The sequence below is a fragment of the Hippoglossus hippoglossus genome, chromosome 20 (genome assembly GCF_009819705.1).
Source record: "Hippoglossus hippoglossus isolate fHipHip1 chromosome 20, fHipHip1.pri, whole genome shotgun sequence".
NCBI classification, from domain to species: Eukaryota; Metazoa; Chordata; class Actinopteri; order Pleuronectiformes; family Pleuronectidae; genus Hippoglossus; species Hippoglossus hippoglossus.
In genome coordinates, this window is record NC_047170.1 from 11,171,656 (window position 1) to 11,188,011 (window position 16,356).

At 43.6% G+C, this 16,356-nt stretch overlaps 2 protein-coding genes across 3 annotated transcripts; both read left to right on the top strand.

Annotated features, from left to right (window-relative positions):
* Positions 1–189: 189 nt before the first annotated feature.
* si:ch211-171b20.3 lies at positions 190–4,270 on the top strand. 2 transcript variants are annotated; one of them, XM_034572699.1, is made up of 7 exons: positions 190–521; positions 609–654; positions 1,246–1,325; positions 1,637–1,778; positions 2,542–2,649; positions 2,750–2,808; positions 3,543–4,270. In XM_034572699.1, exons 1-7 carry the CDS (start codon positions 305–307, stop codon positions 3,680–3,682), a joined length of 792 nt encoding a protein of 263 aa, XP_034428590.1. In that variant the 5' UTR covers positions 190–304; the 3' UTR covers positions 3,683–4,270. The 2 variants fall into 2 exon arrangements, with proteins under 2 accessions (XP_034428590.1, XP_034428592.1); XM_034572701.1 differs by having other exon boundaries at positions 1,646–1,778.
* Positions 4,271–11,881: 7,611 nt separating this feature from the next.
* LOC117754083 (somatomedin-B and thrombospondin type-1 domain-containing protein) lies at positions 11,882–16,296 on the top strand. Its single transcript, XM_034572752.1, has 5 exons — positions 11,882–12,484; positions 13,278–13,472; positions 14,458–14,536; positions 15,031–15,207; positions 15,801–16,296. Exons 1-5 carry the CDS (start codon positions 12,256–12,258, stop codon positions 15,916–15,918), a joined length of 798 nt encoding a protein of 265 aa, XP_034428643.1. The 5' UTR covers positions 11,882–12,255; the 3' UTR covers positions 15,919–16,296.
* The last annotated feature ends 60 nt before the right edge of the window (positions 16,297–16,356 follow it).

The following is a 16,356-nucleotide window of genomic DNA, read 5'->3' on the forward strand; positions in this document are numbered from 1 at the left end:
AGTAAGTCAAGTGTATGAAAGTTTCTACAAAATAGCATTCGGTTACACAATCAATTTTATAAAACAGACCCGTGCTCCTGCATCATGGTAGAAACCGTGCACCGGTAACCAGTTAAATTAAACATGTCGGTTAACCTCCATCTTCACTAACGTTTCCATGTCCACTAGTAATGTAATGAGCCCTGTCACCATGGTAACCTGGTGTCGCAGCCGCAGCCTCGCTGCTCGGTGATGATCAGACTCCTCCGTTATAATGACCGCGTTATTCTCCACTTCCGCCCAATAACGGGATTATTATGTTTCTATGGCGGCTCCCAGCATGATGACTTACCAGGTGAACTCCTCTCTACCCACCGCCGAGGCTCTAGCCGCCCTGCGGGGCTCGAACGGCTGCGGCCCTGACGCCTCCGCCGGACACCTCGCGTACCGGAGCCTCGGGATGGGAGCGGGCGGAGGACGAGCCGCCTTCAGACAGAAGATCCACATGAGGCGGACACTTCCTGTCACGCAGCCGCTGAGCAGTGAGTAAACATGCTACATGTATGTGCTATACTACGTGCAGCTAGCTAACATGTGAGTGAGGACCACCCTTCGTGTGTGTGTTGTAGAGTGCGTAGATGGGGAGTCCTTCATCGGAGGCCTCATGTTCGGGGGGTAAGATGTTTTTATAATAAATTAAAAATCTGATAAAATGGTTTCATCAGTAAACCTGCTTATTGGAGGTGACATTAAGGATTTGTCTGCACGAGCATAACACAAGCAGACAACAAATACACATCTTATAGGAGATACAACAAAGTTATCCATCCTATAATACATCTCTCAGAGTATGACTTCATTTCTTGATCTTTCAATCTTCATGTGTAATTTCATAGTGCTGTGATACCTTTTTGATCCAGTAGGGGTCCCTCTAATCAGCAGGCAGTACAATAAATGTGGTATTTAGTTGAGTTGTATCAGTAGTTTAATACTTTAAATAAAAGCTTGGTAATTACATCAGAATCAGCCTGATTTTCCATGTATATGTACACATACTAGCACTGTGACTGGTGTAGTTGTGCTCAGATAGAAATACAATTAACAGGCTACAAGAGTAAAGAACTACTGTGTGCATCATATATGTTTATGATATTTCACTTTATAAAAGGTCTAATAGTAATAGCTTACTCACTGCATACTTATTTAAAGATTTATTAAATCTGTGCTTGGGTGGCTAATAGTTTAACTTTTTCAATTTACGTGCAGGTCGCCTAATGTGACCAAAGAGTCCGAGAATAACGATCCAGAGGATGTCTGTGGGAGACACTTTCTCTTTGATAACAAATGTGAGAACTGCAGATTAAGAGTTTTCCTTTTCACTGTTACATTTATGAAGAATTATTTTTTTTCAGATTTAAACATCCCACTACATTGAACAAACATTGAGTTTGAGGCTTGTGTGTCTCTGTCATGTAACCTGACAGCCACTAGGTGGAGTTGTAATCATACACAAAATAGGCAGGTCCCATTTCAGTGACATCACCTTTCAGATATTACAACATTTCATTCAGAATCAACAGTTCTTATGAAAGCAAAATATGTTTCTGAATTGTTTGAAAAAAAAGAATTGTATAGTTCTGAATTGCTAAATTTAAACTACTTTCAGGTGCCAGGTTTGAGAGAACCAGAACCGTGATCCCTCCACTGCTGAGAGACTACCACAGAGCGGGCACCCTGCACCCCCTCAGCCTCTCCAAGGAGCTTTCCCACAGCCACGCCGGGCCGCCCTTCACTCTGGGGTAACCAGCACATTTACGTCACTCAGTCCCGGAGTTGTCGCTGTACCACTTCAAAGCATATTTCTGAAGACAGCTGCACAGATTAAACCAATTATACTGAGCCACTGTTTAATTTATGACAATTTACATGAATGGGAAGGAAAGGAAACGGCTGCCAGATGCAATTAATATTTGGACTCGCATCATTTATTTGTCACAAAGAAGATTTCAAGCTTTTAACGTTCAACATTGTGGTATTATTGAGTGCATGATCATCGCTAAAATATCATAATATCACAATTATTTATCACTAATAGTCATCCATTTGTGGGAATGTTCCATTTTGAGGACACCTAAGCTTTGTTAATGATGGATATCTGCCTTTGCTCTCACATGATTCTGAACTCTCTGAAAGCAATGGTGGGAAAACATACTTATTGTATAAACAAGCTAGATCCCCATTTTAATTTGGATCGGCACCAAATTGCACAAACTTATAAATATCAGTTGCCTTAATATGTCTGAACTTGTCTGAATCAAAATCCATTAATTATTATCTGAGAAATCAAGGAAAATGTGGGAAAAAAGTCCTATCTCACTATGCTCAGAATCCACCGCGCCCAAATCAATAGATTCAGGTTTCCTGGTAATAAATCCAGTAGTTTTTGCATAATCCTGCTAAGACAAGGGCAGACAAAACATAACCTCCTTGGCAGAAATAATAAAATTAGACTAATGGCAAAGTTTCACATGCCCATAAAATATCCTCACCTCTGCTTTCCAGCTACCCTGAAAGATACGAGCTGAACCCGAGTCCAGCCATCCTCCTTCCCTCCAGTTTATTCCTCAACGGCAGAAACACCTTCTCGGTGGAAAACTGTAAACTCAGCAGGTATTTCCCACCTTTAAACCGAAATCACTCCATGCCAATCAATAGTTCTCTCATTTAGTTCTCACACCGATGCTTCTTCCATTGTCCTCTTGTCCTGCAGGCCTAAGGTGAATTATCCAACCTACAACAACATATTGACTGTTAGAGACAATCACACAAGTGAGTTATTCCAGAACTTGGACTGTGGGGCCACGGTTTTAAGTACATGGTTTTTCCGTACTCGGGTATTTGTCGTGGTCTTAACACGTCAGCTGTGAACTCCCGGCCTGTGTTGCGAGTGAATAGGAAAGTGTAACCTTCAACCTGTACAGGTGTTTGTGACATTGATTTAGTGGCAGCAAACATGTCATTTTAATGGATTTTCCTTCTCCAAACAAAGAAGCACAGATCCCGGGCCTCTGTGTTGTCAGTGCAGGGTGCCTTGTCGGCCGCGGTACATAACCGAGGTGGACAAGGGGTCACGCGTAGAGAAAAGGGAGTGTTCACTGTTGCCAAGTGGAGTGAGGGTTCTTATTTCAACAGTTTGCTCCAGTTTCTTTTCAGGGCTTTTTCTTGGTGCTGCCATTTTCCTTTTAGATTTACTCCATTTCATCAAATGGACCAGTCACACTTTGGTTTTTTAAGCACACTGTGATGAGGCGGAACAAAGTATCCAAGACTTTACTGCTCATTGATATAGATTTAATCGATACCACTTACAGATTGAGGAGATGTAGAAATAGAGAAGCAGGACAGTCAGAGGCGGGGTGTTAAACATTGAAATGAAACATTGATTGTTCAAACAGGGCTGTAAACCATAATTGTGGGAAATGTCCCTCCTATACAGTTTTATTTCCAAAGTATAGTATTTTCATTTAGTTCTCATCCTAACATCTGCTTTTCTCGCCACACAGGCCAGTCCTATCCAGACCCGGTGGTCGGAGCCTCTCGCTCTTTTATCCAGAGGATATCTGAGCTGTCCTCTCTGGAGGCCGAGACGGCCAGACAAGAAAAACTCAAGAAAATGAGGAAACTGAGAAAACCTCCATCCTGACAATCACCTTTGTCCCAGTCGCACCGGTCAAGGATTAAAACCATTGAGTCTGTGCCAACAGCATCGGAACAAAATAAAACGTTTAGGGAACCGTGTTCATTTCAGTGGCTCGTTCTGACAGCTTGTTTATCCTCAGTGATTTTAGTTTCCTGCTTGTCATGGCTGCTCTTCACGTTTTGGGACTCCTGACTGCAGCTTCTCTGTTCTAGTGACCACACGTAGTATTTACTGTAGCAAACTGCAGCATTTGCCCCGACAATAAATGATAAATAATAAATCCCTTCCCGTTATGACTCACAGTTCTCTGTAGTTTACCACTCAACATCCACTATTTTATTTTAGCTCTTTAATGGCTTGTGATGGCTGTTACGTAATACTGCCATATTTCTCGCTGTATCATCAGTAGGACGCAGATGCTGTCCGGCTGGGATCTCATTACAACAGTGTTTTGATGATTGCCGTTATACACCAGTTACGATTTGTTCAGCGAGTGGGACGTCTATGTATATATTAGATAGTTTAGCAAAACTATTATTGTGCCTTGTAACATGTCTTCCTGCAATTAAACATTTATTTTTCATAACTCAATAACTTTATCTCTTCTGTGACCCATTCTTTTTCTTTCTACTGAACACAGGCTCATAAAGGGAGCTTCGTTCGCTACAGATCGACCGCCACAGTCACCAAAGTGCCAAATGAAACGTAATCTGAATTCCATAATCTACGAGACAGACACAAAACTGTGCCCCCAGATCCCAGAATGTGGTACTTTCCCACATAACGCATTGTTTTGTGGCTGGATAGAGGGCAGCTAACGTCTGTGAATAGTCTTGTCCATTGTGTTCGACAAAGACACCAGTCAGAGCAGTTGTCGTTTTGTTTTGAGAGAAATGAGGACGTCATTAGCCGCTGTTATTTGAAGATGTTGCAGACGCCGCCGGAGGCTGTGGGTCTGATACAGTAGAAACACCAGGACACGGGGAGGACACGTCTCTGACAACACGCACAACGTGTCATGTGTCACAGAAACAAATTCTCTTCTCAACCCCCTTATCAACTTCCACCTTCTTAATCCAACATTTTAATACTAAGTCTTTTAAAATTTCACTCAGCATGTTGTCTGCAAATATGAAATGCAGAAAATGACATATTTCCAAAATGAAGTTGTTGCAGCTGTTCCTCTTATCTCCACCGTGTGTTATCTCTCCACTACAGTCATTTTCAGTTTTACCCAGTACTAATCAGAATGGCATGGGAAAACAGAACCCGGCCTCGACGGTGCACATCAGTGTCATTTGAAGGATGACAGCCTCCTGCAGTCTGAGATCATTTAGAACAGAGGCAGACGGGCCTCAAAGTGACAGATTAAAGCTTTTTGATGCAGTGAACCGCTTTCAAGTGAGAGATCAAGGTTTTTTTATTTCATTATTTTTGTGACATTTCTATTTGATTAAACAAAGCGGAGACAGCAAAGAAAATTCAAGGGAGGATAGTCCACAAAGACTGACAACTGGGATCAGGATTCACATAGGATTGAGCATTTTGGCCACAGCTGACACTTTGAAACTGTGTTTGATTTAAATGAGTGTATTCCTCATATTAAATAGAAGTGTGCAGACAGTGTTTGTCTCCCTCCGTCCCCCTGTGCGGATCGTAAGGTGTGCATTTCAGGGACGCACAGTGACCTAGAAAACCCGGAGCCATCCCACGTATTCATGCTCAGTGAAGGGGCTGTGTTCACGCTCAAATGGAGGCCTGGTCTCTTGCAGGGATTTTAGCGTCCTTTTCAAGTGGACTGAAACAAAATGACCTGGAACAAACAGTCAACAATGAGGTCTTTAATAAGAGCCGTGCTGGGGCCTGCCAACAAGTGGTTTATCGTTTCACTGCAAGTTGACGCAACTGTGAACCAGGACAGAACCAGACCAAGAGGACAGCACTGGTTCTATTCAGCCAGTTTCTACAGGTTTTAGAGATGTTGAGGCAAAAATACAAAATTTAAAGTACAAACAGCTTCAGGTGCACTTTTATTTAGTTATTTTGCGACGAAAATCCATGATATAGTATTATAAATGTTGCCTTTTCAATAAAAAGTACGAATATTTCCTGAAACACTGCTCTAGAGAAGAATAGCCTGGTTGTGTTACTGTTTCACCTGACTTGATATTGTGCCAGTTGACTCCATCAGCAGGGATCGAAGAATGTAGCCTGTCTGCCAAATTATTACTTTGCCAACACCTCAAATCAAAACTGCCCTAAATATATTTGGGTCAGTATGAGAGTAAAAGAGATAGTTTTGGGCCCAAGGATAAAGATCAGTATTCGATTACCTTCAAAAATTCACTATTTCGATGTGTTAGCTGTAAACTGCGCCAGAAGCTAAGTCCCAATAAGTTACTGAGTACATTTAAAAAACACCAGCAATTGACCACAGTATTAACAGGAAAGAAAAGGATAAAATAAATATAACAGAGATTTTTGAAGTGATTCAAATGTGTTGACTATGTTGACAGAGGAGATTGGAGATTTACAGACCCTTTAAAAACAATTATAGAATCTTGAATCTTGTGTCATTAGCATAGAAGTGATAAGGGATATGGAATTTCCTAAGGACAGCCCCCAGTGAAACTATAAAAGGACCTAGGATGGAGCCTTGGGGTACACCACAGGAGGAGGATGAAAGTTTTCTGCAAAGGATCCTTCTGCACACCTCCCAATCATGTGTGAACCTGGTTCTTGGACGTTACTGCTTGTGACTAAGAAATACTCTAGTTACATTGCTTAACTTTGAATTCTTATGTTGAAGTATTGGCTGTGGTGCGGAACACATTGGCACAGACCTACTTTTAGTGAGCATGATACTACTGGATTTTGTTGTTTGTAGGTGAATAGCTAGTATACTAGGCAAACTGAATAGCTAGTAGTCAAGCTGTCTCCCTATGTGTCACGTCTTTGTGCTAAGCTGTGCTAACCGGCTGCATCTGTAGCCCTATGTGTATTGGACAGAAATGGGAGTGGCATCAATCTTCTCTCTCAACTCCTGGCAAGAAAGAGAAAAAGTGTATTTCCCAAGATTTCCAGCCACCCTTTGACACTGATTGACGTAGCATTGCTAAACCTGTTGCAGTACAATCTTGATCAGTTAAGTGATATCTCGCTACATGTCCAAAGAATCATGTTCTCTATTTGCAGAGAAATATAAAATCCAATAAAAAGTCTTTGTTTATCAAGGCCATAACTCTGCGACTGATTCTTCCTCCTCTGTTGTGAAACCAGTTCAGGGTCTAAAAAGGTTAAAAGATCCTAAAAGATAGTTACACAGTGATCAAAACAAATGCTACACGAGTATAAAGGCTGCATGAGTCAACAGGAACTCAATGGCAATCTCTGTGTATTCAAGTGGTTCACTCAGAGGTCAAATCTTTGTCTTTGCCCTGATATAAACACAGAAGAGCCCAAAACTGTTTCTAATCTACGGCAACAGAGTTACTGCGCTGCAAAAAATCTCTAGTTCCTTTGCTTATGCTCTCTGGCTAGAATTTCCAGATGAGAAAATCTTTTTTTTGCATACACATTTACACATTTTTACAGCTGCCAGGAAAGAAGGTATTCTGTAATTTCCTATCTTTTTTCCTACAACCTCAAAAATACCTGTTATTACCAGTTAAGAGTGAGATGTGACATGTTCTCCAACAAATACACGAGCCAAAGTATTACTGAGAAATTATGCAAAAATGATTCTCAGATCCAGTCCTTGATGCACAGCTTTGCATTTTATGATATTTGTACACTTGGTAACACACACACACACCCACACACAAACACAGTGAGGTCTAGAGGCCTAACCTTTCCACTACTTGCTGACATGTCACAACAGAATTTATGAAAGCCCCAGTGATAGATGCACCATCTCCCCTATAGTCATTATCATTACCTGAAGTTTCATCTCTGTCAGAGGCCGAGGTCAGTCCCACTCCCCTCCCACACGTCCTCCTTCATCCGCCTGCTGCTGCCTCTAATATCCTCATTGATTTACATACATATGGAACTACATGCCAGGATAGGTGACCGATGAGGGGACAATTATCAGCGATGATGTCAGGTTTCGGGCAGAGGAAAAACTTCTATCAATATAACTGTCTTTGTTGTCATTACTTTGGCACAGCTCCGAGGCCGGCCGACCTGCAGGGCTGCTGCCAGGCCGCCATCAGTCCTGGAGAAGCGTGCTATCATGCATAAACTATCACTCAGTAATGGCCTGTAATGAATGGAACGTCATTAGTGGGATATACGAGGTGGCTCGTCATAATAGACGCTCATGAAGAGGTGAGGGTGTTAAGTCATAAGGTGCAGATGAGACGCTGCCACTTACATGTAGTTATCTGTCTTCTTTAAGGAAATTCATCTGGATTCACCTGAACAGCCTCATCAACCTCCACCTTCAAAATGGGACCTGACGGAAGCCAAGTCAAACATCCACCTTCTCGACTCTTTAAATAATGACTCATGCAGCTCGCTGTCCTTGTCATTCATAAAAAAACCAAGATGAAAGACTCCCAGACTATCGAATGCCACCAAATGGACAAATGCACACATAGACATAGAATTGTATGAACACTCCCCAGAACACACACACACACACACACACACACACACACACACACACACACACACACACACACACACACACACACACACACCTCCTCCCAAATGTTCAGATATAGCAGCAGAGGGAGGAAGTCGGAGACAGCTGAGCTATAAATTTAAAGGGTCGTGGACAAAGGCTTCCATTCATGAGACAGAAACCGAGTGTCCTCATCAGCAGGAAACAAACTCACCCTAATTAGCCTGACAAGCTAATAAAATATTTGGTTAAGGTTAATAATTCCCAAGGTCATGTTTCAGTCTTTTTTGAGCTCATGCCTCATTCAGCATTTAATATTTTTATTTTATTATGAAAAATCTCTTAAATGTAAGAAATTACAGAAAATGACAGGAGAGATTAAGTGAACTCAACTGTGTGTAATATATTTGCTCTGTCATTAGTTACTGTCAAACCATATGGAGGCTTATTGTGTGTTCAGGTTGTGCGAGATGTTGTTGAGTGTGTAGGTGAAACTGAGTGGGTGTTGTCCTGCTCGGAGGTGACCTCATCAGTGGACCTCTCACGGCACGTGGCGAGATTAAATGGATAATTCTAGCATTTGTCAACACGTGTTTTGAAACTATAGCAACCCAGGTCAGGCGTTACCATGGGGACAGCCACCGTTTGCATTCGCCATATAGGCGAGATTGGAGCGAGAGCCCACCCTGCTGTCGCCATAACGCCCAGAGCAACAAGTGGAGGAACGCACCCTCTCAGTCAAAACTGAATCTGATTAGTGTGTCTTTATATATCAGATAAACTGAGCAGTGTGTGTACATGTGAATGTCGTGAACTCAGGGTCTGACACAGCAGCTTGGGACACAGTTTGAAGATCATAAACAATGTGTTGCCACACATGAACATGGGGCTTAATCCCCTTTTCTTAGTGTACGTGAGCAGGGGGGGGGAAACCGCGAGCAGTTTGTGCGGGAAGGCTGATCGTCTTTGACAAGTGCACAGTAAGAGCAGGAGGTCCAGGTTCGGGGGCCTGTCAGAGGTAAAACACACACGCTTTGATGTGCACTTCCAACGTGCTGAAGCCACAGCAAACTGATGCGGCTCTAAGTCTCGCCTCAGTGGACGGATCAAACCGGCGCTGAGAATTCACTAAATGTGTGCGTCGGCCTGAGTGACGTCTCGGGGGCATCCCCCTTTTGTTTTACACAAAATAAGGTGTAACAGGACAAGACTCACACAAAATGAGATCAGACATCTTCTTGAAATGACTGATGAGAGCTTACGTGATGATGCAGCAACAGAAAAACCACACAACCGTTTCAAAATGAGTCAGATTTAGCTCCACCAAGGAGGTTGTGCTCTTGTTTGTTTATATGCAAGATTACGCAAAAAACGCTCAACCGATTTCCATGAGATTTTGTGGAGGGGTGGGGCATGACCTAAGGGAGAACCTCTTAGGTTTTGGTGTGGATCCAGGATCTGTTTTCCCTGTCACCTACATTGGGACATAGGGACTTTTTCTACATTTTGTTGTTGACATATTTACAGGAACTGATTGATGAATGTGTAGAATAGAAACCGGCATCTAGTGAAAGTGAATATTTGTTGAGTTCATTTACCAAATATACTTATGCATCAACTCACAGGGTCAATTAGGGTTCAACGTCCTCCAACTTTATGAAACACTGATGCAGCCACATGCTCCTCACTGATGCTGTTGCTGATGATTATGGTGAAGATGAAGACTATTACTGTCGCTTGACCTACCTTCTCCGTAGCGAGAAGAAGAATCAAAGGACCCAGGGAGACCCCCCTCTGCTCGGTGCGAGCTTGTTTTTCAAGACGGCGGAGGCAAAGTATCCTGATTATTACAAATAGCTGTTGCTCCTGTAGCAGCGGGCTCGGGGAGGTCTCATTCCCCACTGACGCTCCCTGCGGAGGCCTCATTTGTTTCCCATGAGACGGAGGAGGAACCGCTCAAATACACGCCGACACTCTTCGGAGTTCACAACATCCTCAGACATTCAGGCTCCAATGAAAGATGCTTTTTGCCGATGCCCTGCAAAATTACATGTCTAATTTTCCCTTTAATTCACATGCATATCTATTCATAATTAACTGGAAAGCGTTCATCTGAACATTTAGTTTTGTGATGATTTTTGCACCACTTGAATCCTCAGAATGAATCCAGGTATCTCAATCTGTCCGTCCTCTGTTTTTTCACAACTGCTCATCTGATCAAATGATCAATGTTTTTGAGATGGGCGGTTGTCAAGAAGCAAATCTTAACCATGACTCTCCATTTATTTCAAACTGCACATCTGTAACAACACCAGCATCAGAACATGTTGAAGACATTGAAGAAATTTTCTTTCTTTTCTTTTTTTGAATGGGCAAAAACATGGTTAGGTCACTAGATACTACAAACCTTCAGATAACTGCCTTCTCCTTTCAGCATGTCTTAATTTCCCTCATGGCAGCGAATCTAATAGACCTGTTAACCAATCGACTGTCAGCAAGGAGCCGAATCCAAATGAGATTAAACAATCTGCCTGAATAAGACGTCACACACAGGCCCCCGCTGAATTACAGTGAATGAGATGAATGTGTCATCTGCAGTTCACCTACTCTGTGTGTCAACAGTTTTACATTAGGGCCACACCGTGGTCTGCAAACAATACTATTCACAGCCTGTTTCCTGGGCGGATGCAGTAGTTTCCTAGAGGATTGTTATCACGGTGAGGTTGCAATCTAACAACCTGTGTTTTTGTGCAGATAAAATTAATTAAGGCATTGTTAATTATTGGTCTTTATTGATGCTGGCAGGTTGATATGGTCAGATATCATCAGCAGTTAGAAGTCTCCCTGTTTTCTGCCAACGAGCTCTAGCTCCATATTTAACTTGAATAGCACTGAGCACATATACTTCCAATAGGGCCCAACAGTAAATTCAATTAAGCTGCAACAAATTTCACACACTCAATTAAGGGAAATGTTGAAAAATCTTGCAGTGTTGAATAAAGTGGGAAAAGAAGTTCTAGGATTCCCCCCCCCCCCCCGATCTAGATCCACACCAAAATGTTATCGGTTCTTCCCTGACCAATCAGCAAACAATCAATATTGTCATCCAACATTCTGCAAGAAAGCGAATAAGCTTATTCCTCAAAACGTTTGAACTATTCATTTAAACAAAGTCAATATCAGATAATCGAATAATCTAAAACAAAAGAAACCCTGAATGTCTGAAGTGATTTCTGCTACATTACAGTAACCTGAAAGAGAACGAGGTGAGAACCAAAGGGGGGGGGGGCCTTACAATGCTCAGCAGGCCCCCCTGGCACAATCCACTGGAGACCTGCCAACCGCTCACATTCCTCCCTTTCTTTTGGGACTGGAGGTCTGTGGTGGGCAAACCTCACACCGGGGTCACGGTAACTCTGCACGGAGAGAGGCAAAAAGAGAGAAAAGGTAAACAAGAGGGAGACAGGTGAGGAATAGAGAGAGAGAGAGAGAACAGGAGGGAAAACACTGAGCGGCTCACCCCTCCCTCGCCCTCATTGTCTCTTCCCGTGTGTGTGATCGACTCGAGGGAGGTGCTCAGATGGAAACGGGGAGGAAGGGAGAGAGGGAGCACACACACACACACAGACACACACAACATGAGAGACAGTCTGATGATCAGAGCTGGGATGGGGGGCTCTGCTCTGTAGGTCGCTCTGCTTCTGGAGGGAGACGGAGAGGCTGGGCACAGGAATTCCAGGTCACAAGGGTTCCTGTGGCACGGCACAGTCTCGGCCGAGTTGGGCTGGGCTGGTATTTCCAAACTCTCCCTCTCACGGTCATGAGCGTGACAGGGTGAGAGAAGGACGACGGTGGGAATACACACATCCAGAAGAGGAGAAGACGGAGAGGGAAACCAGGAGGCCGGTGTTTCACTCCAGGGGTTGACCTCTGGCCTGACCCCCCCATCATGATGATGGGATCATCTGAGGAGTTTGCCTGTTTGTTGCTGCTGGTTTCGACACTGGCCAAGAACCACTTGGTGTCAGGCGGTTGTTCGGGCAAATGCTGCCGGGGCCGAGACTTGAGCTGTTCCACCACCGACTGGAGGATGGACCGCGTGTATGGGGAGTGCTACTGCGACGAGGGCTGCGTCAGGACCAAGGACTGCTGCTTCGACTACTTCACCGAGTGTCCAGGTGAGGGATGAACGGAGGGGCCGCTTGGAGGGAGTGTTTGTTTTTCTCCTGCACACGCCTTAGATTTATGATTCTCGCTTGAAAGATGGAGACGAAAGGTTATTTTCAGTACCTGGTCGTTACTGGGCTGCTTATCAGTGTGTATACGTGCCAACATTTTTTTCCCATACATGTGAAATTCCTCGTGCATATTCGTCCTCACAGTCCTGTCAAACTCTGATGTTTGGTTTCCCCTCTGTCCTCTGCCTTCTAACTTGTGCAGTGATCTCGGTGCAAATGGCCGCAGCATCATAAAAACAATGACGGGCACACACCGAACTTCCCGGGCAGCTTTGTGTCTAACCTCGTTTCAGCGGACTGGCCCACATAACCGAATTAGTCCAAATATGCGAGGAATGTGATTCTGTCAATCAGTCGTAGCAATTACAGTTCCAGTCAAACAAGCCGGGCGTAGCTAATACGTGTTAAAGGCCGGTAGTCACCAAAAGATCTTCATGCTTAATACATCAAAGCTTCATCATGGTGATCGAATGGGTTTATCTCAAAGCTCTTGTACTAGAGCAGGAAACTAATTCTACTGAACGCTTCAGTGCTCCATTAATCTAAGGTTTTGTTCTGGAAACTTAGCTCACTTCCAGTTTCACATAAGAATAGTACTCTTGCTTTTATACCATTGTCGGGAGATTGAAGGAGCAAGTTCAGGTCCAACATCTCTGACCTTTACTGCAGTTTGATTGTTTGCTGCTGCGGAGGATATCCTGTAATAATAATGACTGTGGGTGTTAACATCCAGCTCAGGACTGCGCCGTGAGCGACTGGAGCTTTTGGAGCGGCTGTGCCAAGCCCTGCCTGCCGTCGGTGCGAGTCCGCATCCGCCAGGTAGAGCAGCGGCCCAGTAACAGTGGAGAGGCCTGTCCCAGCCTTGAGCAACGGGCCGGCTGCAGGGAGTACAGGGATCACCAGGGCAACCACTGTGGACTCAACTCAGGTATTTGTATATACACACAAACACACATTTGTACTTGTGTCTTAGTGAGGACACTCATTGATATAATACATTCCTGAGCCGCTTTCCCAAACCTTGACCCTACAAACTAAATGCCTAACCCAGCTCTGACCCGAAAACCAACCCCTCAAAACAGCCCATTGAGAAAGAGAGGGCCGGTCAAAAGGTCCTCTCTCTGTAGGGTCGATGCTTAAAATGGTAGAAAATAAGTACAACACACATGTCCCCATAACTTCAGAGGACGTTACATTGACCTACATTGATTTTACCTGTTTCCAATTTGTCAAATAAACTCTTACCTTTGCCAGAACTGTTTACTTTTTTGGGGGGAAGTTGTGTTCGTATTTAATTAAGTCTTTTTATTCTCTATTGAATGAAATCAGGGAGATGGTTGGTGCAGTGGTTGTGTTGCTGCCTTGGTAAAAGTGTGCTGTTCCTTTCCTAATGCTGACATCTATTTTCCCATAATGCACCTCAATCCCAAACAAAAACCTAAAACTGATTAATAACTCCATCACAACACAACCCCCCCTTCATGGCAAAGAATTCCTCATGAAACTTTCACAACAGCATCTGACAACATCGATTGGATTTGTGTATTTGTATATTAGGAGGATCACACAAGAACTACTTGATGATTTCAATTACATTTTGTGAGAGGTGTGGGGGGGGGAACCTAAGAAAAAACCCATTCAATTTAGGTGCAGATGCAAAGGGGCGGATCCAGGAATTTGTTTTTCTTTAACAGTGATTTCCCAGGGAATCATCTGTGGATCTGATAAAAACCATCAGGCCCAATTAGGGAACTGATGTCTACGTCTGTGTGAAATTTGGTGCAGCCATTTGGTGCTGTTTTCCTTTGAGTGCCATTCTAGTTTATATGGTTTAAAGTAAAGTCAACTCTGTGATCTTGCACTTTAAATGGACGAAACTTGAACAAACTGAGACTCTGAATTCCTCCTGTCAGGTCCTGCATTCATCACCAGCATGGAGTTTGGCAAGGGAAGGCCTAAGCATGACAGCTATGGAAACCCCCTGGACTCTGGGTAGGTTTCACACCATCATGCTCCTGCACCTGACCTCAGGTATCTTTAAATTCAAGAGTTGAAAAGTTCACCAGCGCTGCCGAGGGGTTAATCTCATTTGAGCTGCGTGCTGTGTAACCCAAACCATTTAGGGGGGGGAAAAAAAAGATAACAGCCCAACGTTTTTTAATCCATGAGCCATGAGCATCAGCCACCAGTAGCTGTTTGCTCACCTGTGTGTCTGTCCACACACTATTAAATATAACAGCGCAGAGACTACACACAATCCTTTGAAATGAAGACTTTAATGAGGACGGTCACATGAAAGGCACACGCACAATAGGTCTGGGTGTTGTAAGGTGAGGCATTGTGAGCCGAGCAGAGTGTTTTTGTGTATTTTCTCTTTAGTTCATCCTAAAGCAGATGTTATCACAAGCTGGGTGACATGTCATCTTTAGTCCTGGTTTGAGTGAGTGAGAGAGTGTGTGTGTGTGTGTGACTCTGACTCCCCTCAGGTTCTGTGTGGAATTCACACTGGAGTCGCGGACGCCCCACTGCACTGTGGAGAACCGGCCACACACACACTGGATGCGCTACATAACGGAGGGCTTCAGAGTGTGTGTGGCATGTGAACCTCCTGCCATGCGAAACAATAGCGGCAGCTGCCAAGGAGACGGTCAGGAGTCGGACAAGTATGAAGTTATGAACCTTTTACATCCACCTTCTCTCAACAATATCCCCTCATGGCCTGAAGATGGCTTAACTGTAACATTACACCTTCCTTCATTTCATTTCTACCTAACCCCACAAAAAAACAGAAAGCCTGTCTGGTTCGGACTCATGTAGTTCCTTCTCAGTCAGTTTAGGATAGAGCCTTAGCTGCCCTCTGGCATAAATCCTTAAAGCTACTGAGCCCCACCCCCAGTCTGACAGGATTGGTTTCTTAGATTTATGACATCACAAATCCTGTCCGTCTACTTCAGATTGACATTTGTTTACTGCAGCATTGCGCTGATTGCTTTTTTTGCCCAAATAAAAAGGCACAAGGGAAACATACGATTTTTTAAAATACCAGAGAGGGACTTTATGTTTGAAGATATGTTGAAACTATGACGAAGGAGCCACCTTAACCAGACAAATCTGAGCAGAATAAGTTCCCTCCACCTACAGTTTAACTTAATGTACCCCTGAGAATGGCAGTAAATCAGTAAATTTGTGTTTTGTGGGACCCAGATGTGAAATTGATGTAGCGTCGTGTAAAAACCACCAACATCTTGTGTTGCAGAGAAGCGTCGCTCCGCTGGCAGGCGGTGGGGAACCCTCAGTGCCGCGGGACGTGGAAGAAGGTCCAGAGAACCCACCAGTGTCACTGTCCACCGCAGCACAGCTTCGTCTTCATCTGATCCGAACCAGAGAGCAGAGCTCCGATCTGATCCCTCATCAGTGGAACTGAGATATCGCTCAGATCTGAGGTGTTGACGCTGCAGGCTTCTTGTACTAAGAGACTTAATACATGTGATGGTGGTGCAGTGCAACTAGAAGTATGTTAATATACTTCACATATCACACATGATGTAAAAGCATTTTTCAAATCACCATGCACATTTCCATTGTTCTGTTTAATGTAGCATACTGTGTAAAGACACCATTTCCAACACGCATTAAAAACCTGTCAGTTGTTTTTTGTACATTTTTATTGTAACAAGCTACTATTTTGTTTTTGTAACCTTCTTCTGTCAAAGCTATTTAACTTTGATTTGTAAAATTAAAAAAATATTTTACATTTGTGACTATCATACATTTATTAAAAATAGAAAACACAACAGCTCATGGTCTGGTGA